The sequence below is a fragment of the Gigantopelta aegis genome, unplaced genomic scaffold (assembly GCF_016097555.1).
Source record: "Gigantopelta aegis isolate Gae_Host unplaced genomic scaffold, Gae_host_genome ctg2864_pilon_pilon, whole genome shotgun sequence".
Lineage (NCBI taxonomy): Eukaryota > Metazoa > Mollusca > Gastropoda > Neomphalida > Peltospiridae > Gigantopelta > Gigantopelta aegis.
Genome location: NW_024533069.1, coordinates 54,980 through 81,212, shown reverse-complemented (window position 1 = coordinate 81,212; position 26,233 = coordinate 54,980). Strand labels below are relative to the sequence as shown.

Here is a 26,233-nt window from a genome sequence, read left to right as displayed (position 1 = left end):
TTACCAGTTTCTGTTTTTTTTCAGTTTTGGTTGCTCTAACATAGAAACTGTGCCAGCATTTTCATTACATGAATTTCTCTCAAGAGACCTCAAAGATCTCCTGACAACTTGCCGCAAAACTGTCAACAGCAAAGATGCCATCTTCCCGACGACCCATCAACAGATAATAATGTGATAATTGATATCATCTGCGATTCCCTTCTTTCATCTGTATGTATCCAGCAGTCCAGTTTCTTGATTAGCACAATCTGCTCCAATCACTCTCATCACCGTAACATGTCGATTATTGTCAGTTAAAGCATTTTTCAAAGTTATGAGATCAGGGTCTTGTGTGAGCAGAAAAGAGTTGTAGCATTTGTTGAGGACCCCACTAATGGCTCAACCACTCTAGAGAGAGAGAGAGAGAGAGAGATAAATTTCGTATCAACATTTCTATTACAAGATGGTCACCTTGAATAAACGCTGGTATCTTTGTTAGCCTGCTCCCTGAAGGTGGAGAGGAAGTTTAGTTCCCAGAGCTATAATAGCCACACCCCAACTACACTCGTGTTTGTCCCTCTTGTCTAAGCCGTTTCATTAACACCTCAGGTGTGGTATAGCACCATAACAAGTGCTACTATAATGTTCTTGACTTTTCTTGTTGTTCATAAATTATTCATATGTATCTTCTAAATGCTGTGGAAAGACAATAACCAGTTTAATAGTCTACTCATAAGTGATGCCATAAGCAATATAAATATTAATGATTGTCATATTGATGTAAGTAGACACATTACCTCATCTACTGTATATAGATTGGGTTGGTTAGGAGCTGGAATGTCACCATGACCTAGTAAGTCTACAGCTACTATATCAACTCTGTAAGAAAACAAGGAAGTGATGTCATTATAGTAGCAATAACTATTAGTGTTAACAGGAATTAAGTTATATATACAAAATACTGTTTTAATTGCTATGAGGAAAATCGATTATACATGAACTATATTTTTAATGAAAAAAAAATTAATAGAATACCCTAATTCAATACTAAATCAATTTTTATCAACTAATAATTGTATTTATTATAGTGAACATTTTTAATGTCAAATTATCATTTAGCATTTCCAAACTAAGTATAGACCCTTAAAGTCACATCTACTTCCTTAAAGCCAGCAGGCTTTGTAAAGCAGGTTCTTATCAATTCTATAGCATAGTAATATCTACACTGTATAGAGAGGTCTAGAACCAGGACTAACAGTATGGAGGAACAACGGCACTTATATGATTTATCAAACAAACAATCTGATAGTTTAATGAACTTACTTATCTTGTAAAGCGCTCTGATCTGATGCTTAAACTGACAAGCCCTTCCTCCACACCATGCAGAAAAAATACACAGAGATCACTCTGGACCAGTACGATGGATCACTCTTAGAGATTTACCTCGTATCTCCTCTAAGAGAGCGCCAAATTCTGCACGTTCTTGTTCCAATGGTGTCAAACTTTCTGCCATAATGATCAACAGTTGATCTAGGCGTGGTCAATTTGGATGACTCCACCCATATTTACACTCTTCATTATGGCTATAGTCTGTGTGGCAGCTACTCTAAAGAAGTAAGCTATTATTGCTACTCACTGATATATGTGATTGTATTGTGTGTTTGTGTTAGAACTTTCCTCTCTACTTGAGGACAGCCTCTAGTCACAGAGACAGTGAATGAAATGCAGTTTCATCATATAGTCCTACTGCTATTGATGTCATTGAAAGAAAAAGTGAGCCTTCTTCTATTAATATTAATAAATTATAAGTTATAAGTTACTAATCAGAGTGTGATCTATCATACTAGTGTACCTAATATAGTCTAACGTTGTGGTCTACTTTGCCCACATAGCCTTGAATTGGATGGCATTACCATACTGTTACAACCGGCCACTTTTTAGTTGTCATAACTTAAGCTTACGTTGTAATACAATTTGTTTTTAGTGAAGTATAACATATATATAGCTATATAATATCTGGTTAATGTCTGATATATTTAAACTTTGATGGTCATATTGTAATTTGAAAGTGAATACGTCAGCAATTGACAAATGGCATTGTGTATATATATGTATATCTCATAGTACTAATTTCAGCATTCAAGTCAATGATACCATTGTTATGCCACAAAAACATACACACATCTTATTACAGGATTTTTTAAAACCTGTCTTAAATCTAGAGATTTATAGTTGTATCATTGACAGACATTTGAGTTTCCTTTTCAATTATTATATACCACGTAAACGTCAAAATTTTCGAGGTAGTTAATATTTTCGCAGTTGACACAAAACGCGAAAATACGGACTCGTGAATAATTAATAATTAATAATCAAAATTTTGCGCGTTGACACAAAACATGAAATTATGAGTTCAGGAAAATTTTACACGCGAAAGTTTGAGTGGTGAAAATTTTGACATTTACGGTATTTGTATTCTGCAGTGTCAACTTCATTCTGTTATGAAATGATAGCACTGTCTAATTGTATAATGAATATACTCTAAGTTTACCAGTACATATTTATGCAGAAACATTTAGAATCTTTATAGTAGTTCATGGGCAATCTCTTATTTCTTTACTCTATTATTATTACTATAGTATCTCAGTGGGTACAGCTAGAGCAGCTACTGATTTCAGAGAACACTATCTAGGACCACTTTATCCCTCTGAACCAATACAAAATGTATCCTCATTACTTGTAATATATTCCAATGTATTCTAAGTGGATAGGTAATTTAGTAATTTCAGTAAAAATAAAATTTAAGGAGGATCTACTTTCAACAAATGTTCAGCAAATTAAATTTATTAAAAAGTAAAATTACAGGGTTTAATTTGGCAAATTTTCAAAAAAATCTGTAATCACCTAATCCAGCCCTTGACAATTTTTTGCATAAATAAAGTAGAACTGGATTAGTATTGATTACCAAATAAATAAATACTGTGTATCTCCAAATATTGGATTAGAACCAAATGTCATAGTTTGGCAGCTAAAACTCCATTGATTAATTTTCCTGATAAAATTTTTGCGATTTATGATATTTTTAAACACTAGCTAGCTTCATTACAAAACATATTTGAAGTAGTCATATGACGTCATAGCCAATTCTCTTTCTCTCTAGCTCTGACTTCTTTGAGAAAATACAACATCAAAGATTCAACGTCTTAATTAATAAGCATATGCACAAATGACTAGGACCTGCCCATTATTTCTAAATATTGGACTAAAATTTCTATGAATAACAAGTTTTTGATTTTTCGATGCCTCCCAAATTTATGCACAACAAAAATTTGGAGCTATACAATGTGTATTTTTCTACTCTTGTATATATCCTTTACTTACTGTTTTAAGATATGGATATGCTACAAACACTAGAATGAAATTTGTAATAATCACTGAAAATACTACCAGTCAGTCAAGAGATAATGACATTAACCCAGTGAGTTTGTCATTAGTGTATAACCTATACTGTCACCCTCTCTTGCTCTCTTCACACACATACATCACATACTCGCACATATGCAGTTATTTAAGAAAATTCACACAGCTTATGTGGATATGTTCTGTAATCCTTTTTATGTCCCAAAACAGTGAAATCACTTCAAAGTAAGTTTTAGAAAACATCATACTGTAAATGGGTTTGTTGAAATATGATGAAACACTTAATATACATGTATATTATTAAACCTCAGCACCTTCTCTTAACTAAATTATGTATAGTACTTTCCTCTTATTTGGTCCCATTTTACTTCATCACAGTGAAGTAACTAGGTACTGTCTGAGGTTATGAAGAACTGATGTATAGATAATTTTAGCTATTGCAAATTTTTACCTCCTCTCACTTGACAATCACACCTTCCACTGCTAGTCTGTCCTTCACTGTGTGATATGACTATATAGCTTGAGACATGATTTCATCTACACAACTTGTTTCAATAAGTGTATATTCTATAGTCTATTGTGCTTCCAGACTAGATAGTAGCATTGTGAGATTATAATTTTATATAAAGTTACATATACTTTATATAAGCTCTTCATGTACATCTACATCCATCTATGTACTGGGTATATAAAAGATTTATTAAACGATATAACATGTATATGTCATCTCATTTATTACTGATGTCATAATTTATTATTAATAGAATAAGTATCTATTTTTCTTTTACTTATTAGAAAATTTGATCTTGTCATATTAGAGATATTTAGAGAGAATGAAAACAAACTGATGAAAAATGAACAAACAAAAGCTCTAAATACTAGAATGTTTAATTTTTAGAACATTTTTTTTACAATATAATAACCTGAAAAGTAGTTGTTATCAGTACAAGTTAACATGAACGAATATTAGCAGACAATATGAAAAAATGAATAGTTAATTTGACTCACTTAAGCTATTATTTAAAACAGTGCGATCAATAGTTGATGTAAAATAATAAAACTGCCCCTATAATTATTAAAATACAAATGATAATTATATAATGACGTCACAATAATGTGTCATAATCATAAGGTTATTGGGAGTGCTTTATACTGAAGCAGAGAAGTAAAGGATGACCAAAGAATTGCAACATATAAAACACTGAGTATCCTCTATTGATGAACAAGAAATGACCTAAGACAAAAGTCTCTAATAATGCACTATATTTGTGTAATAGACAGAGGCGGATCTATGGGGGGGCCAGGGGAGGCCAGGCCCACCCTAAAATTTTGTCCCAACCCAGTGATGATTGATAGACCACACCTTAATTAGTTAAGATTATTAATCGCACCTCTATGAATAATTAGCCTCAGGACCCACCCAAGAACTTTTTCCTAGATCCGCCCTGGTATAGATCTATTTATAGAAGTTAATGGACTTGTGACATATAGTGTAATGATTTGTTGACAGTTTATACTAAGTTAATTTAAATGATAAATAGACATTATTACATATACTCTCTAGCTAAGATCATTATTGAACTATTTCAAGTGAAAATTACGAAGTGAATGTATCAGTTTAAATGTAAAAAAATAATCTATAGAGTATGGATTTAGTGCAATAATCAGTATTGGTTAAATATATATACTTTTAATATTGGATTTTATGCGCAGAAGTAATAATTTATGACATCAGTGTTTAAAAAATGAATGCAATAATAGAAAACGTACATGATTAGATAATTATCAGAGGTCAAAAGGTCATGTTAACAGATGATACTGTAGTTTAGTCTATATCACAATCTTTGTACCAAGTTTAATACTACCAGAATTAATTAATAAGATTACCTGGAGATATTAATATATATATACTTTCAAATATAAGGATTATCTTAAATCAATCACTTTTGATGCTTTAAGTGGGTGTGTCAGTTGTACATTGTTTTTATCATGTGAGCATAAAGGGACTAATTAAACTACACAAAATTTCTGTTTATGCAATATATTTGGACAACTCTGTGAGGTCTACTTATATAATAGTCACAGTGACTGAAGCTAGTCAATTATCTAATGTACAGAATGTATAGTAACATACACATAATGCTATATCTTAATTGAGAAACAATGTTACTGAATAATTTTACTAGAGTCAACTAGAAAGTCTCTCTAGTAGGGAGGGGCCTAGTTTCTCACGTGATGACCGCCAAAATTTGTCGCGGATGTTGGCGAGAAACACAAAGTGAATTTTGACTGTGTGAAGTCTGGTCTAAGGAATTCGCGTTTTAAGACATCAAGAGACGACATATCTAGTACATGATATCATCTGAAGCAAGCTCAGCAGTGGTACCTCCGTTGTTCACGTGATTTCTGTAGACATCAATGATGAGCTGAGACAAACTTTTGGAATTCCCAGGTCAGTCAGCAACTGCACTTAATAAATCGTATAATTAACAAAGGTTACAGAATTACTGAAGGATTTATTACAGCTAGCAGATAGACTAATTAACATTGAATGTTTTATTACTATAGTAAGTAAAATTTTCCATTTTACATATATCTGCCAGTCTAATTTTTAATAGATAAAGGTGAACAATTTAATACATAACACCCATTAGTCAATTAATGACATATAACCTATAGAGACATGCGTATTTGTTTACTTACTCTTTAAGATATGGATTGCTACAAACAAAACATAATAAGATTTAAAAAAATGAACCTACTGATTTGTCGTTATTATATATAGTAATTTCCTAATAATGTAGTCCTATTTTACTTCCCATAACAAAAGACCTAGCAATCGAATTCAATTTTCTTGACTGAATTAGTCAGATTTGTATATGGCATTGTATATCATGTCAACTAATGAGTACTAGAAAAGTTATAGCTTTTGGATAATCATCATACAAAGCTCATCTGACATTTGAATATTAAGATTTTTAAGTTGATGTGAAGAGCCAGTCTTAAATTGCTACTCAACATTTCAAGCATTACTTGCAACAAATAGTAGTAAAAGGATCTAAAGTTATCAATATGCTTTGACAGTATTGATGTGTAACCTTTAATTCATTTAATGGAGAACCAAAGAGAAAATCAGTAGATTAACAAAATTCTGAGTTATAATTATAGATAAAGTAAACTGACTTGGTGCCAAGTGATTTTAACTATTATTGAAGTTTAAAACTAGTTGTATTAGTGAATAATTTATTAACCAGGTATATGTAGCTATTGTCTTAGGTCAAAAACTGCTGATATTTACATAATTTTAGCTAGGAAATTAGCAATAATTTCAAATTTTCACTTCCTATTATTTGACACACAATTTCCTCTACCTCTTGATTGTCTTTCACTGTATATGTAGTGTAGATAAAATTATAAGTATACTCTGTTTCAAATTGTGTGTAGTATATATTCTATTGTGCTTTTAGACTAGGCAACAGCTATTTTTATACTTTACCATGATTTATTTGTATACCTATGTCCATCCATGTAGTTGGGCATGTGAAGTATTACTAGACGCTATATATAACAAATTGTCAACTTTTGTTACTGATATCATAATCTGCTAATGTGGGAGTAAGTTTCCTATATAGGATGACACATAAAATCAATTGTAATTCTCCATAACTATAATGTCAATTATGTTCTTAAAAAAAAAAGACCCTAATCACATCATTTAAGTATATAAACACTCTTTTTTACAATCCTTTAGTGGGCTTTTACAAATTAGTTATTTTTCATAGCTAACACCACTCACCATTAATTAAAGCAGCAAGGATTTTATTAAACCACCAAGATTATCACAAATTACTTGTAAAATTGATTTATTTAATGACTGCGTGTACTAGCATGAACAAAGATGTAACACTGTTCTATTTTGCTGTATTTATTCACCACATCTTATTACTGGCAATCTCAACTTATAATTAACTCTTCTTACTCTAACTATCAATTTTGTATACTATTGGAAGACTTGTTGCTCAAAATTCTTAGGCAAAGGAGTAATAACTATTATAAGGAAAATTTATCTAGCTATATATGTTGTTACTTGCTACCATCAATGTTCCCTCGTCTAGGTGTACAAGAGCACATCATTAATAGATTTTATTACATGCTTTACTAGAAATCATTTCTTAAAAGAATTTCCTCAATTTTGGAAGATGTTTTGTTTAGGACTGGCTTTCTCTTTATCTAACAGTTCCACCACTAGATGATGACCATTTTTTCTTGCTATGTGCAGGGCTGTTGTTCCGTAATTGTTTTGAATATTAGGATCAGCTTCTTGACTAAGTAGCAGATTAAACCACTAGATAAAGACCATTTTCACTGGCCATCATCAGGGCTGTTTCTCATTGTTATTTTGAATATTAGGATTGGCTCGTTGTTTGAGTAGCAGTTCCACTACTTGAAGGTGACCTTTTTGAACATGCTAACATAAGGGCTGTTGCTCCATTGTTATTTTTAATATTAGGATTGGCTTGTTGTTTGAGTAGCAATTCAACTACATTGTAATGACCATTTTCACTGGCTATCATAAGTGCTGTCCAATCTTCTTCTCTTTGATATTAGGATCAGCTTGTTGTTTGAGTAGCAGTTCCACTACTTGACAATGACCATTTGGACTGGCTACATATAATGCTGTTTGTCCGTCTGGCAGTTGAACATTAGGATCAGCTTGTTGATTGAGTAACAGTTCTACCACTTGATAATGACCATTTTTACTGGCTATGTACAGGGCTGTTATTCCATCATTGTTTTTGAATATTAGAATCAGTTTGTTGGTTAAGTAGCAATTCTACAACTTGATAATGACCATTTTGATTGGCTATCATACTGGCTATCATAAGGGCTGTTTCTTCATTGTTATTTTGAATATTAGATTGGCTCGTTGTTGAGTAGCAATTCCACTACATTGTAATGACCATTTTCACTGGCTATCATAAGTGCTGTCCAATCTTCTTCTTCTTTGATATTAGGATCAGCTTGTTGTTTGAGTAGCAGTTCCACCACTTGATAATGACCATTTTGACTGGCTGCATATAAGGCTGTTTGTCCGTCTGGCAGTTGAACATTAGGATCAGCTTGTTGATTGAGTAGCAATTCTACCACTTGATAATGACCATTTTGACTGGCTATGTACAGGGCTGTTATTCCGTTATTGTTTTGAATATTAGGATCAGCTTGTTGGTTGAGTAGCAGTTCTACCACTTGATAGTGACCATTTTGACTGGCTATGTACAGGGCTGTTATTCCGTTATTGTTTTGAATATTAGGATCAGCTTGTTGTTTGAGTAGCAGTTCCACCACTTGATAATAACCATTTCGACTAGCTATCATAAGAGCTGTTGGTCCGTTGTTATTTTGAATATTAGGATTGGCTTGTTGTTTGAGTAGCAATTCCACTACATTATAATGACCATTTTGACTGGCTATCATAAGTGCTGTCCAATCTTCTTCTTTGATATTAGGATCAGCTTGTTGTTTGAGTAGCAGTTTGACTACTTGATAATGACCATTTTGACTGGCTATCATAAGTGCTGTCCAATCTTCTTCTTTTTTGATATTAGGATCAGCTTGTTGTTTGAGAAGCAGTTCCACCATTGATAATGACCATTTTGACTGGCTACATATAAGGCTGTTTGTCCATCTGGTAGTTGAACATTAGGATCAGCTTGTTAATTGAGTAGCAATTCTACCACTTGATAATGACCATTTTGACTGGCTATGTACAGGGCTGTTATTCGTTATTGTTTTGAATATTAGGATCAGTTTTGGTTGAGTAGCAGTTCTACCACTGATAATGACGTTTTGACTGGCTATGTACAGGGCTGTTATTCCATTATTGTTTTGAATATTAGGATCAGCTTGTTGTTTGAGTAGCAATTCCACCACTTGATAATGACCATTTTGACTAGCTAACATAAGGGCTGTTGCTCCATTGTTATTTTGAATATTAGGATTGGCTTGTTGTTGAGTAGCAATTCCACTACATTATAATGACCATTTTCATGGCTATCATAAGTGCTGTCCAATCTTCTTCTTCTTTTGTCCAATATTCTTCTTTGATATTACGATCAGCTTGTTGTTTGAGTAGCAGTTCCACTATTTGATAATGACCATTTTGACTGGCTATCATAAATGCTGTCCAATCTTCTTCTTCTTTAATATTAGGATCAGCTTGTTGTTTGAGTAGCAGTTCCACTACTTGATAATGACCATTTTTACTGGCTACATATAAGGCTGTTTGTCCGTCTAGTAGTTGAACATTAGGATCAGCTTGTTGTTTGAGTAAAACAGTTCTACCACTTGATAATGACCATTTTGATGGCTATGTACAGGGCTGTAATTCCATTATTGTTTTGAATATTAGGATCAGCTTGTTGATTGAGTAGCAGTTCTACAACTTGATAATGGCCATTTTGACTGGCTATGTACAGGGCTGTTGCTCCATTGTTATTTTGAATATTAGGATTGGGCTTGTTGTTTGAGTAGCAATTCCACTACATTATAATAACCATTTTGACTGGCTATCATAAGTGCTGTCCAATCTTTTTCTTCTTTGATATTAGGATCAGCTTGTTGTTTGAGTAGCAGTTCCACCACTTGATAATGACCATTTTGACTGGCTATCATAAGTGCTGTCCAATCTTCTTCTTTGATATTAGGATCAGCTTGTTGTTTGAGTAACAGTTCTACCACTTGATAATGACCATTTTTACTTGCTATGTACAGGGCTGTTATTCCGTTATTGTTTTGAATATTAGGATCAGCTTGTTGATTGAGTAGCAGTTCCACACTTGATAATGACCATTTTGACTGGCTACATATAATGCTGTTTTGTCCATCATGTAGTTGAACATTAGGATCAGCTTGTTGATTGAGTAACAGTTCTACCACTTGATAATGACCATTTTTACTGGCTATGTACAGGGCTGTTATTCCATTATTGTTTTGAATATTAGAATCAGCTTGTTGTTTGAGTAGCAATTCCACCACTTGATAATGACAATTTTGACTGGCTATCATAAGGGCTGTTTCTCCATTGTTATTTTGAATATTAGGATTGGCTTGTTGTTTGAGTAGCAGTTCCACTACTTGATAATGACCATTTTGACTGGCTATCATAAGGGCTTCTTTTTGTTCGCATTGGTAAGAAAACTGAGCTCGTAAACTCCAATAGTAATTCAATGTTTTCTATAAGTCCATCTTTTGCTGCTTGCAGAAGAGAAGGTTCAAATGTAAAACTATCATTCTCATCATTGATTATGATAGGATAGTTGTTAATGTACATTTCAAAGATACCAACTGATAGAGGAGATCTCTTTTAGTTACTGCCATATCTTTAAGAGATAGATATTGTGAACTAGGTGCTAGGAATGTGATACATAGTGATTCATGTTCGATGTGAATGTGGTTTAGATGTTTTCCTTTTTCTGCAAATATATGTTTAACTAGAAATATGTAGACCCTTTAATGTCATTTGTTTCCATATGACATTTAATTTAATGATAATTTGCAAGTTAATTCAGTAACATCTTCTATAAAAAGATGTAATCTGTCACTAGCATTCTGAATATCTATTAATTTAGCTGACTCTTCAAATACTCTGAGTTCATCTGAATACTCTTTGAGTCTACTTTCAAGGATGTCTCCTGAAAGAAAGAAGTGTACAAGGTCTTTAATTACGTGACAATTAAGAAAATGATAGTGTGACTTAATTTTGTAAATAGTTCATCGATAGTTGCTACTTTAGTAAACCTTCCTCTTCAGTGTATTCTCAATATGTTGAGCAATAGTGACTAGTTTGCATGATCGATTTTCAATCATCTGAGATAATCGCTCTTTAATATTTGATACTAGAGGGACAAATTTCTGATGAAGTACTTGGATATCCCCCACATTGTTATTAATAGAGATATGTGCTGATGAGTATTGTAGTAGACAGATTACATTTGAAGAGACATGTCGGCAGGCAGTAATGAAAGGTGTTTCATGGATTTTTCTTTGTGTGTAGTAGATAATTACATATTGTATATGAGTTCATTTCACAAGCTATTATTAGTGCAGTGTATTTGTTATCTTGAATATAAATATCAGCTCCAGCTGATACTAGAGTTTGTACAATTTGTTCATGTCCACCTAGTGTAGCTAGCATTAGTGGTGTTTTGTTTTCATCGTTTTGGTAATTGACCTTGGCACCTAATTTGAGAAGTAAGCATACTGCTTTGCTATGACCATGTTTTGCTGCTTCAAGAAGAATGTTATCAATGTTACCTCCTAACTCTAGGAGTTGTTGAGCTGATGTAATATCACTAACAATTACAGCTTCTAAAAGTGCACCATCAACATTAGCTCCTAACTCAAGAAAAAAATTGAACTGCTTCAATATGACCAACTTTTGCTGCTTCAAGAAGAGTACCATCAAAAGTAAAATTCTTGTTCTCGTCATCTTTAAAGATACGCTTACCATTAATTTTTAGACCAAAGATGCCAATGAGACGCATAAAACTGCAGCCGACCTTGAGCATAAGCTATAAGGCAATCAACTTGAGATTCATGGATGACATAAGTTATTAGTATTGAACCTGTCTCTATGTCAATATTTTGAAGTAGTGATTGTTTCAATCTGTATGGAAGTAGATGTCTAATTAGTAAATAAAGCCCTTGAATAGTGGCATCATACCATCGATTCTGTAGCTCAATACAAATTTTTGGCATATTTTCTAAATTTTGTCGATGTGGTCGTATAATTCTTTTAGATCATCTTTTAGCTGTTTGACTGTCGTCGAGTCTCGAAGACTGTTGCTGCGTGTAAATGCTCATTTAGTTCATGAATTAGGTCTTTAATTTCATCTCCATCCTGAAATTTTTCGTGTTTTAGAAACTGTTCACTAATTTCCACGATCAACGCACAGTCAATAAAGTCATAATAGGGATGAATTTTCTTGAAGATTTCATCCACACTTAGTTCATCACTCAGATGCAATTTAGCCCAGCTGATTCGTTCTTGAAGCCATCTGGCAAAATGTACAAGCTGATTTGACTGGTGTAACTTAATATCAAGGGCTGTTTGAACAGCCATCATTAAAGTTGCAAATCTTTTGGAAAGAGCCTTTAAAGAATATTGAACTTGCTTTTTCTTCTTGTTTGGTTCTAAACTGAATTGAGAGTGATTTTTGCAAATGACACTTTGGCATTTCATTCTTTTGTTCTGGATAGTGTGAAAACAGTTAAAATTACTTGTCATTCATCTTTTTACTTACTTTGTTTTGTTTCTTTACCACAATAAATTGACAGTGATATGCTATGAATCTCTTGGACATCCTTTTTCCATTCTTCAGCCAAATTTTTGTGCAGCACCTCTTGCAGGACCACCTTGACTACCGTTATAGAGACAATCTAAAAACGTTTGGCAGTACTCCTCTAACTGAGCGATATCTTTCATGTATATCATCCCTGCTTCAAACTCATGAATTACACTGTCATACGTGGGTGACTCATGACTACTTTAGAGATTAAGACTTTTGAAAACATTTGTGACCGGATATGCAAAAAGGGACCACTTGAGTCATTTCTGTCATTTTCACTTTTTCATACCATTTTAAAGTGTAGATAATGCTGAATTGTTTGATACTTTGAATAAATGCATACGTTGCTCAAGACACGAGATATAAACGGAAATAGAGTGGCTACTACCAAAAATTAATTTTGAGAAAAGTGGAATTTAATTTTCCACCCCCGCATTCCGTACACTAATATTTGATAACGCGAACGCTTCTACGTGCAAAGCTAGAAAGAACTTTCGCTTTAGACGCTTCAAAATGACTGTCAGGAACTATTCTCTTCGTTTTTTGGTTTAACTCAAATTCTCCAAAAGATTGAAACCATCACTTTTTCTGTCCATACATGAAATTTTGTTTTTGACAGAAGTGGTCCCTTTTCGCAAATCCGGTCACATTTCATTAGCAACATCTTTGAGACAGTTTTTTAAAGCACCATTTAATGAACTGAACTGCTTTGTAAGTACATTCTGCAGTGTTCTGCACAGCTTATTGATATCTACAACTACTGAAAAAATTGTTATACAATTGATGTGAAGATGTAGATATTTAGTATTTATATATACCTTCTGAAGGAGACGTTGTTACAGTTTCTTCATCAATACCCCATAGGACTAATTTCATGATCAGTCATTTCTGCAACTGATATAACTATAGACAAGGCAAGATTTTTATCACAAATTTCAGTTGACACTGCACGTAACACTAACTTTATATGAATATTGTTATAATTCACGTGATCATGAAATTTGGACATATGCTCATGACAAAGATAGTAATTTTTTATCATTAATGAATATAATTATGATTTGTAATATGATATCAAAAACACAGTTGTTATACAGTTATTCACTTCAATGTCCCTTGGTCCCTTGTGTAACTACAAAAAAATATTGTTATGGACAAGATTATATAGTAAAATGAAATCTATAACAAAACTGATATCTTTAGTTCCGTAGTTAATAGACATATCACTTAAAAAGATTTTATGATTTCAACCAAGGCCTTTGCTACCTTAGGCTCATCTATTTGATGTAAGCCCAATACAGAATTACCACAAAGCCAAACCTAGTCTAACTCAATATTTTAAAGCCAACTAGAAGCCATATAGTAACATTTGTGGTTTATTGCCCAGCAATTGAAACCATAAGCAAGAGATGGATACTATAATAACTGAACTAACTAAGTTAGTTCAGTTGTAATAGTATCTGTTCATGATCAATTGAAGCCATGAACACAAGATTACTTTCACTTTAGTTGGCTTTATACATATAGTATTAGACTAGTTTTTGTTGTACTCAATATTGGGTTTACATCGTAGTGATGAAACTATGGTGACAAAAACATTGGTTGAAATGACAAATGCTATTATAAGTGCATATCAGATCAGTGTGAGGAACATCCATGAAGGGTAAAAACCTGCATTAATGCATAGTACAGTATATACACTGATAAAACTTTGCTGAGCGTTCACAGACACTATACTATTGTCATAGCTATAGTACTTGAGTACCATTGTCATAGTTGCATGTCATAGTTAAATTATGATAGGGTCTAGACTCCCTTATAGATAACAGTATGTGATGCATACATTCAATAGTGTAGTGTGCTTAATTTTATGTACATAGTATAGTTTTATACTGATTTTTGTTTAAGGCTAGCCTCATACATTTATAATTATATTGCTATATATCACATGAGGAGTTGCTTTGCTTTACTTGTTAGTGTAATTTTACTCATAGCAGCTTTGACAGGAACAATAGTATATAGTGTAGACAATGAGTTAAAAAACAACTTACAACAATTGATGTCAATAGTGTACAAAGCAATTTGTAATAACATTCTGCTACCTTATTTGGTCAAACTCCATTTATCACTAATTAATATATCCAACATATCAGCTTACATCAACATTTATCCCATAGATGTTAGACTGACTTAAAATGTCTATATTACTTATACAATAACTAGTATTTCATAAATCATTTATTCTCTTTAATCATATTATCATAGTCAACAGAATGTGCTATACATGGGTTAAACTGGGTCCTAGACTAGCTAAAAATTAAAATTAATTTGCGTCTACTCAAATGCCCTTTCTGTTGTAAGCTGCTAGTTGCAAGCAGCTTTTATTTTGAAGCTGCCATATATAAACATAGATGACTATATTACTGTGTGTGTATAGGAACAATAATAACAATCAATGCAGTTAATAGTTGACCACACCCTTATTAATAATTAATTAGATCTCTTACAATGCATGGCACTCTTAACTGTAGTAATAATTAATGTCTGCCTCTATCCATGTATATATAGGGGCAACACAGCCTAGTTAAATGTACATATGTAACATGTACCTTATATTATACTATCATCAGTAACATTTAGTGATATAATATAGTTCTAAGTCAAAAGTTCATCATCTAGTATCTTATCAGTACTAGCTTATACTGATACAATGAAAAGTCATTTACTAGATACAATCAATAACGTATATACAACATTAAACAATTGACTACAAGTAATACTTTAGACTTACAAATATCTTCAGGTAATAATTATCAATTAATTTGAAATGCAAGATTTGTCTTAAACCAATGAACATGAGGTATAAGATTATATCATACATGTACATTATTATTGGAAATTAATAATGGGTGTGGTTTCAACCAAATAAGGTCATAATGGTGAAATGATAACAGTACCAATTCATAGCAGTATTCGCTTATTATGAATAAAGATAACACTCAATTGTTTCAAATACATGTCACTTACAAGTAAATCAATGTAGAGACATAACCTACTAATTTTTCAATTTTAGTAATAGATTACAAGAATACAAAAACTTCATCATGTTTTAGTACACACATTTATATATACTTCTTCATTAAATATTAAGTAGTTTGACAGTTTATAATGCCTCCTGGACTGCATGGCACCATCAGAGCCATTGTTTCATTGTCTGTATTGATATTGGGATTGGAGTAGTTCTTCTACCACTTGATAATAGCCTTTTCCTCTGGCTACGTTTAGGACATTGGTTCATCTTTTATCCTGAAATTGGGAATTAGCTTTTTCTTTTGATTAACAATTCCACCACTTCATAATGATCATTTGTACTATCTATGACCAGGGCTGTTTGTCCATCTTTTACCTGAATATTTATGTCTGCTAACACATGTTCTTTAAGTAACAGTTCCACCATTTGATATTGTCCACTTGTACTGGTTGCATACAGGGCTGTTTTTTTTCATTACTACTCTGATATTGGAAATCAACAATGATCTCTGAGTAAGAGCTTGGCCTGACTATTACTGTTGGCCATTTGTTTTAGCTGTTATATTTTATACTTACTTGTTAGATACACAATTTTCAGTCAAGCATAAATGTGCAATAGTAATTTGGTTAATATCTGACGTGATTTAAGTTTTGTTTGTATAAATTTGCTACAAGTGTGATTTTTGATCACACCTGTCTCATATATGAGCTGTATATATGATACGTTTTCATATATTTATCACACTTTAAATAGTAATATAAGACACTGTATGAACTCATCATACATGTATCATATATATATTTTTTTGTATGCTATGTATACAATATATGAGACACCTATATGTGCTAATCATATATGTATTCATATAATAATGTATACAATATATGAGACACCTATATGCGCTAATCTTATATGTATACATATATGATGAGAAACTTGTATGCGCTAGTCATATATGTATCATATAATAATGTATACAATATATGGGACACCTATATGTTGCTAATATCTATGTATCATATAATAATCATACACAATTACGATAAAACAATATTAACAGTAGTTGGATTATTCTTTTTATCTGCTGAATAATGTACATAAATTTTATTGCATTGCAAAAATATTATATAGTTATTTAAATCCTATTGCATTGTGCACAAGCAACACTTTCCCAAGACCAAGAAAAACATCTTTACTTTTTAATTAGATTGTAAAATCCACTGAAGCAACACTGAGATGAACAGGCTTGCTTCACCTGGCAATAACAAAAAATTATTCCATATAATTATAGAATATATTATTATTGTTAATAATTATATTATATACATTGATATTATAAAAATTTTTACATAATTGTATTACTATCAGGGAAACAGTTTCATTAAGCGTACAAACAACTGAAAAAAACATCTTGAAGACCCACAAGTGTGTGACTTCTGCATCAGGTAAATTATACAATAATAATTACTGTGATCAAAATATAGCTTTAACCATCCAATATAGGTCTAACTGTTCTAAGTAGCAATTTCACAAAACTTTATAATGACCGTTTTTCACTGGTATGTACAGGGGCTGTCATTCCTTTTTTGCTTTGAATATTAGGTTAAGATGAGTCATTCAAGAAGGGCAACATCACATTTAGCTCCTATTCTCCTAACTCCTGAAAAAAAAAACTAAAAAAAAGATACTTCCAGTATGACCATAGTTGCCATTTAGATGTTTCTTTGAAATTTGAATATATAACTAAGTGATGGCATAACTATATTGGCAGCTTTTTTACAACAAAGTGCTTTAGTTTTTTCCATAAAAGTCAGTCAAAGCTGAAGTTATAATATACAGACTAGTTTTATAATCCAATTAATCATGAAAATGAAAATCAATTGTTTTCTTTGAGGCTATTTTTTATTCAAAATATTTAAATGTCATCCTTCAATAATAGCCTCCCTGCTCTGTCCTTCCTTCTACTTGACTAAAGTTGTTATTCTCCATAATTGCTAATGATGTTAGAATTGACTAAGTAAACAGTTCAACACTTGATGATGATCTTCTGCACTGGCTATCATAAGGGCTGTTTGTCCATTTTCATTTTGTATGTTAGGATCTGCTTGTTGTTTAAGAAGCGCTTGATAATGACCATTTTCTCTGGCTAAGTAAAGGGCTGTTCGTCCATCTGATAATTAAATATTGGGAACAGCTTGTTCTTTGAGAAGCAGTGCCACCACTAGATAATGACCATTTGACTGGCTATCATAAGAGATGTTGCTCCAGTTTAATCTTGTATATTAGGATCAGTTTGGTTCTTTGAGTAACAATTCCACCACTTGATAATGACCTTCTTGACTAGCTAAGTAAAGGGCTGTTCCTCCATTTGGCAATTGAATATTAGGATTAACTTGTTCTTTGAGAAGAAGTTCCACAACTTGATAATGACCTTTTTGACTGGCTATCATAAGGGCTGTTCTCCCAATTTCATCTTGTATGCTAAGATCAAAAAAAAAAAGAAAAAAAAACTGTTTGTCTGAGTAGCAGTTTCCACCACTTGATAATGACCATTTTCACTGGCTATGTAAAGTGCTTTTTGTCCATCTTGCAATTGATATTAGGGTCAGCTTGTTGTTTGAGAATCAGTTCCACTACTTGATAATGACCATTTGCACTAGATATCATAAGGGCTCTCCAACCATTTTTTTCCACCAAGATGATGAACATTTATTTTGTGGATTGTGTTGATACAACTTTGTCTGTTTCATTTGTCTTTGCTCCTCCTTCTTTGCATTGATAGTTGATATGAGCTCCTAACTGCAGTAGTAATCCCACATCATTTATCAGGCCATCTTTTGCTGCTTGTAGAAGAGAAATGCTCAAACATAAAACTATAATTTTCATCATTTACTATGATAGAATGGTTGTTAATGTACATTTTAAAGATGCCAAAACTTGATAGGAAAGATCACTTTTAGTTACTGCCATATCTTTAAGAGAATGGCATTGTGACACTAGGTGCTAGGAATGTGATACATGTGATTCATGTTCGATGTGAATGTGGTTTAGATGTTTTCCTTTTCTGCAAATATATCAGTTTAATTAGAATATGTAGACGTCTTTAATGTCATTTGTTTCCATATGACATTTAGTTTGATGATAATTTTACAAGTTAGCTCAGTGACATCTTGTTTTGATAGATGTATTTGGTCACTAGCATTCTGAATATCTATTAATTTAGTTGACTTTTCAAAATACTCCTGAGTTCATCTGAATACTCTTTGATTCAAATTTGAAGAATATCTCTCCAAGAGAAAGTGTTGTACAAGGTGTCAATTAAGTGACCATTTAAGAAAATGATAGTGTGACCTAATCTTGTTAAATAGTTCATCGATAGTTGCGACTTTAGTCAACCCTTTCTCTTCAGTGTATTCTTTAATAGTTGAGCAATAGTTACTAACTGGCATGACCCATTTTTAATCATTACAGAAAAATCTCTCTTTGATAGTTGTTACTAGGGACACAAAGTTCTGATCAAGCTTTTGAATATCAGCCACTATGTTATCATTGCTATTAATAGAGATTGTGGGATGATGTGTATTGTAGTGACAGATTACTTTGAACAGACATGTCGAGGGGCAGTAATGAAAGGTGTTTCATGGACTTTTTTTGTTGAAGTAGATAATTATATATTGTATACAAGTTCATTTCACAAGCTATTGTTAGTGCAGTGTAATGTTGTTGTCTTGAATGTAAATATCAGGACATCATCAATGTTACCTCCTAACTCTAGAAGAAAAAATAATTGCATCAACATGACCAACTTGTACTGCTTTGAGAAGAGTACTATCAAAAGTAAAATCCTCATTCCCATAATCTTTGAAGATGCGTTAACCATAAATTTTTAAATATACATGCCAATGACATGCATAAACTGTAGCCACTAAAAGCATTAGCTGTAAGAAAATCAACTTGCGATTTATGATGATGTAATTTATTTGAAATTGAACCTGTCTCTATTTCAATATACTGCAGCATGTGATTGTCTCAATCTGTAAGGAAGTAGATGTCTAATTAGTAAATGAAGTCCTTCAATAGTGGCATCATACCAATGATACTTGTAGTGTAATGCAAATTTTTGGCATATTTTCTAAATTGTTTCAATGTGGGAAGTATAATTCTTTCAGGTCATCTTTGAGCTGTTTGACTGTGGTTGAGTCTCAAAGACTTCTTTCTGAGTCAAAGTTTTATATAGTTCATGAATTATGTGTTTAGTTTTTACCACCCTCTTGCAATTTTGGGTTTTAGAAAGTATTCACTAATTTCCACAACCAATTCACAATCAATAAAAGTCATAGTAGGGGATGAATTTCCCTAAAGATTGTGTCCACATTTACATGTAGTTCATCACTCAGATACAATTTAACCCTGCTGATTTGTTGTTTACCCCATATCGAAAAATGTAAAAGCTGATTTGACTTAATATCAAGGACTGTTTGAACAGCCATCATTAATGTTATGAATTTTTTTGAAAGAGACTTTAAAGAACGTAGAACTTGCTTTTCTTCTTTTGGGTTGTAAACTGAATGGTAGTGTGTATTGCAAGTGACAATTTGCCATTTCATCTTTTTATTCTTGATAGTGTGAAACAATAAAGTCATTCATCTTTATACTCATTTTTTTGTCTCATTACCACAGTAAGTTGACAGGATATGCTATGGAGCTCCTAGACATCCTTTTTCATTTCTAGCCACTGTTTGACACCAAATCTGCCAGGACCACTTTGACTATGTAGTAACTCCGTCTAGACGACTACCTTAGGTATATATTTCACTGAATTGAATATCTTTAATCTCTCTCTCTACAACAATGGCAGAATACAATATATATATATATATATATAAATGTATCAATGACGTCACAAATCTTACAAATAATTACAAGCATAGATAACACAACATAATAAGTCTCAATATACTACAGACTGTCTTCGTAAGAGAGAATCTAAAACGCTTTGGGAGTACTTTGCTAACTGAGTGATGTCTTTCATATATATCATCCCTGCTTCAAACTCATGAATTACACTGTCATAATTGGGTGAATCCTTGAATTTTTTGATATTAACCCTTCTGTATACATTTCATTAGTGACATCTTTCAGACACTTTTTCAAAACAATATACATATATATATATATATTATATTAAATAGTGGAGAGAAATTAATAAATGTGAACACTGCATTTTGATTGCCTTCATTCTCCTGCATGTGTCCTAACATTATGCTGTATACAGTATCTGAATTCAACATCACCAGATAAATATATATACTGTTTCTACTGTCTTAACATGTATATTATTTATACAGCATATACTTTTGCTCTTATATTTATTTTTACTCACTGTACTAAGGTAAGGATATGCTACAAATACTAGAATGAACTTTGTTATAATCACTGAAAATACTACCAGCCAGTTAAGAGATAATGAGATTAACCCAGTTAGTTTGTTAATAGTGTATAACCTATACCATCATCTCTCTCCTTCACATACTGTTGCTCAGCTAATGTTTGAGCATTAGGATCAGCATGTTCTTTGTGTAGCAGTCCTACCACTTGTGACAAATGGATTTAAGGATCAGTTTGTTGTTTAAGTAGGAACTTCACCACTTGACAGTGACTGTTCTGACTGGCTATTTCAAGGTTTTTTTTCCATTTTTGCTTGGTATATTAGGATTAGGTTGGTAATAAAGTAGCAGTTCCACCACTTAAAAAGAAACCAATGCTATTTTGACTGGCTAATCATAAGGGGTGGTGATCCGTTAACTTATTTTCAATATTAAGATGAACTTGTTCCTTGAATAGAATTTCAACCACTTGATGTTTACCATAGTAAATGGCTATTATAAGTGCTGTTGTTCTATTATTGCTTTGTTTATCAGGATCTACTTGTACATGGAAGTAGCAGTTCCACTACTTTATAATGACTATTTTCACCAGGTATGTACAGGGTTGTTATTCCTTTTGATAAAGTCAATGGCTTTACTATGACCATAAATGTTTCTTTGACAATTAAGTATATAACTAAATGATGACATAATTATATTGACAGCTTGTTTGATACAAAAAGTGCTTAGTTTTTATCCTAAAAATCTGTCAAGGCTGAAGCTATAATATAAAACTAGTTCCAAAATTCTAATTAATCGAGATCAAAAGTCAATTCTCTTCTCGGGATTGTTTTTTATTTATAGGTATTTAAAAAGCATTCTTGAATAATAGTTTCATTTCTGTGCTATTCTTTCTGTTTGAATAAGTTGGAAAAGAGATGATTTAGTTCTAAAGTTTAATTAATTTTGGAAATTATTACATTTCATTTAGCAAAAAAAGCTAGAAGACATACAGTATACAATAACAAATATAATTAGTTAATATTGACAGCACATATAAAATTATCTCTTCTCGATATTTTTTGTGCTATCTTGTTTTACACTGATATCTCTAAATGTATGAGTAAATGTGGTTTAAGTGATAAAATCAATAAATGATGAAGAAACTTGATATTCTTGCTTTGTCATGCTCTTGAGAGTATCACTTTTATCTTCAAAGAGTTTTATAGTTGACATTTTTGTGTTGTTTGCAATGCTTTAGGTGTGGTTTTTATTTCATCAAATGTTAGAAATGATGTCTTTGCTTCTGATTTATTTCCTCCCTGTGATTGTAATGTTGTCTGACTCCATATTTGATTAATAGCTCACTAATAGCATACATTTCAAATGTTTCACTATCTTTGGTAGCTACATCCAATGGAGTTTCATTAGTTGCGGCAATAATATTAGGACTGGCAACCATACATTAAGAGTGTTTCTACTATTAAAGAGGGACCGTCCTATTTTACTGCAAAGAACAAAGGTGTGAACCAAAGATGACTTTCTTGTTTATTGACATCAGCTCCAGCTTGTATGAGAGCATCCACTATATCAATATGTCACATGATGAAGCTACCATGAGTGGAGTAAGACCAATACCAGTGGAGTATCTGGATGGTCTAAGTTTTCATTATGATTACACCTAATCTCCTTTAACACATGAGTCTAATAGTTCTCTCTGATGATTATTGAGGTGTGGAAGTTCATTGAGAGGAAGTAATGGACTGGGGTGACCACCATAACATGATAGTACTACTGCTTTTTCAATCTCATCATTAGTGGGTTCAGCTTTATCTAAGAGCATATTAACAAGGTCTCTGTTACCACTATAAGCTGCTATGAAAATGCTGTTTGCTCCATTGGATGCTTTTATATGAGGATCTGCATGTGATTGCAGTAAACACTCAGCTACTGAAGATGTCCTTAATACTAGCTAGCATTAAGGCTGTTCTTCCACTTTTTTCCTGAACATCAATGTCTACTAACTCTTTCACTAGTAGCTCAACCAGTTGGGTATGACCATTTTGACTAGCTATCATTAGGGCCGTCACTCCATTTTTTGCCAGTATATTAACATCTGTTTTAGCATGAGTAGTAGTTCAATGACTTGAGTATCCCCTTTTGAAACTTGCTAGCATAGGGCAGTCAATCCGTCTTCATCCTGAATATTAACATCTGCATCTGCTTTGAGTAATAATTCTACAACATGGTATGACCATTTTGACTGGCTATCATTAGGGAAGTCCATCCATTTTTTGTCTGAATATTAATATCTGCATTATCTTTCAGCAATAGTTCAGCAACCTGTGTGTGACCATTCAGACTAGCTAGCATTAACGCAAAAAATCCATTTTTTGCTTGAATGTTAACATCTGCATTCTGTTTGAGTAGTTGTTCAGCCATCTTGGGAGTGACCATGTTCACTGGCCAGCATTAAGGCTGTCACTCCATTTTTTCCCTGTATGTTACATCTGCATCAGCTTTCAGTAGTAGTTCAGCAACAGCAGTATGACCATTTTTAATGGCTTCATTAGTGCAGTCCATCCTTTTTTTTCTTGAATATTCACATCTGCTTTCTCTTGAGTATAGTTCAGCAATTGTTGTATAACCATTTTCACTGGTTAACATTAGAGCAGTCACTCCATTTGTTTCTTGAATGTTAACATCTGCATCAGCTTTCAGTAATAGTTTCAGCAATCTCAGTATGACCATTAAAATGGCTATCATTGTGGCGGTCCATCCATTTATGTCCTGAATATTCACACCTGTATTTTCTTTAAGTAGTAGTTCAGCAACTTTGGTATAGACCATTTTGACTGGCTAGCATTAGGGCAGTGACTCCATTTTTTTCTTGAATGTTAACATCTGCATCAGCATTGATTAGTAGTTCAGCAACCTCTATATGGCCATTTAGACTAGCTAACATTAGGGCGGTCACTCTATTTTTTGTCTGGATGTTCACATCTGCGTTCTCTTTAAGCAGTAGCTTAACAAGCCCTGTATGACCTTTTTCACTTGCTATTGTAAGTGGTGTCCAGCCTTCATGATGTTGAAAGTTAACATTAGCTCAGCTAATATTAGTGTTTCTAGAACTTGTTTCATGTCCCCTAGCATAGCTAGCATTAGTGGAGTTAAGCCATTTTCATTTAGGTGATTAATTCTTGCACCTTGTTTAGAAGTAAGCATACTGCTTCACTTTGACCAACTTTTGCTACTTCAAAGAGCATCATCAATGTTACCTCCTAACTCCATAAGAACTGAAAACTGCTTTGTTTTGACCTAACTGTACTGCTTTAAGAAGAGCAGTATTCACACTGGCTCCTAACTCCAGAAGAAACTGAACTGCATCAGTTTGACCATGCTTGCTGCTTCAAGAAGAGCATCATCAATGTTACCTCCTAACTCATAAAAAACTGAAACTGCTTCAATTGATCATCCTGTAATGCTTTAAGGAGAGCAGTATTCACACTGGCTCCTAACTCTAGAAGAAATTGAACTGCTTCAAGATGGCCAACTTTTGCTGCTTCAAGAAGAGCAACATCAAAAGTAAAGTTGTCATTCTCTCTTCATCAGTTAGTATTGGTGTGTCATTGATTACTAAACTGAACATACCAATGAGACGCATAAACTGTAACTTATCTTGAGCATAAGCTATAAGATAGTCAACTTGAGATTCTCGTACAATGTATTTAATAAGTACAGACCCAGCTGAGATTGTTATGTGGTTTAGAAGGGATTGCTTCTCATGTTGCGGAAGGAAATGTTTGATTAATAAAGTAAAGTCCATCTATGTTTATTGATTCCAGGGCGTTTTTAAATTAATATGAGCTTCTGGTGCATTTTCAGGATTTTTAAGTATGTGGATTGTATATTTTTAAACAACAATCTCTTTTAGTTTTTCGATTGATCGAGAGCTTCTAAAATTAAGCTGCTTGCTCAGAGTGTTTTTGTATTTCTGCAGATAGGTCTTTTGATATGTATTTGATTCGCAGCAACTGCTACTATAAGTTCACAGTCCAAGAAGTCAAAATAGCGATGAGCTTTTTTTAAATAGTTTCATTTAATCTTTTTGATATTATCAAGCTCTTCTCTGGCCATAGGTATAAAATTTAGTACATAATCAGTGAGTTCTTCAAGTGTTTCTTTATCTTTCCACTTTGTCTTTAAGCTCATTTTTAAATGTTGTCATTAGAGGAGCAAACTGTAGTTGAAGACGTCGTAGTTCTTTCAAAACTTTGTCCTCTTCGTTTACTTTTTACATTCCTGATACCTTCGCTATTGATGAATATTTCATTATCACTTAACTCAGACATCAAATGAATAGCTTAGCTGCACAAAGCTGGAGGACATTGGTTGGAGAGAATTTGAAGAAATGATTTTAAATGATCCTGTAATGCATGAATGTCTTTTGATTTCATTCCTGCCACAAACTCATCAATTATCTTATCAAAAGTTGGATCAATCTTTTACAGATTGGGAGATTAATTTCTTACTGAACATTTCTGTGGCAACTTGTGGAAGACAGTCTTTTTAACACAACTTGTAAAGGATAAATTGTTCTTCAAGTAAATTTGTCATCACATTTTGAATTTATCTTGACTTGTAAACAGCACTCTGCATGCCTATGTTACGGAAATAAACGATATTGTTAATAATTCATACCCAGGACTTACCTTGCTCTGGCTCAGTTATGGTGGATGTTTTGGAAAGGAGCCTTTTAAAAAACATTGAACCTGCTCTTCTTTTTTGGATCTACATTGAATTTGGTGATGTTTCTTGTAATTGACATTTTGGCATTTCATTCGTTTGTTCTGGATAGTGAAAAATAGTAAGGTAACTGTCATTTATCTTTGCATTACTTTGTGTTTCTTTAGGACAATGAAATGATAGTGATATGCTGTGGAGTTCCTGGACATCCTTTTTCCATTTTTCTGCCAAATTTTGAGCAGCAAATAGAGCAGGACCGCCTTGACTACCATAGTAGAAACAATCAAAAAATTTTGGCAAGTGCTCCTCTAACTGAGTAATGTCTTTCACACATTCATCCCTGC

At 32.8% G+C, this 26,233-nt stretch overlaps 1 protein-coding gene across 1 annotated transcript; it reads right to left on the bottom strand.

Annotated features, from left to right (window-relative positions):
* Positions 1 to 8,313: 8,313 nt before the first annotated feature.
* Positions 8,314 to 9,039, bottom strand: LOC121391708 (ankyrin repeat domain-containing protein 29-like). Its single transcript, XM_041523245.1, has one exon. The coding sequence runs from the start codon at positions 9,037 to 9,039 to the stop codon at positions 8,314 to 8,316; it is 726 nt and encodes a 241-aa protein (XP_041379179.1).
* Positions 9,040 to 26,233: the final 17,194 nt, after the last annotated feature.

Bases quoted from the DNA above. Each gene is read 5' to 3' on its own strand.
- LOC121391708 (XM_041523245.1), bottom strand. From the start codon at position 9,039: ATGGTGGAACTGCTTCTCAAACAACAAGCTGATCCTAATATCAAAAAA.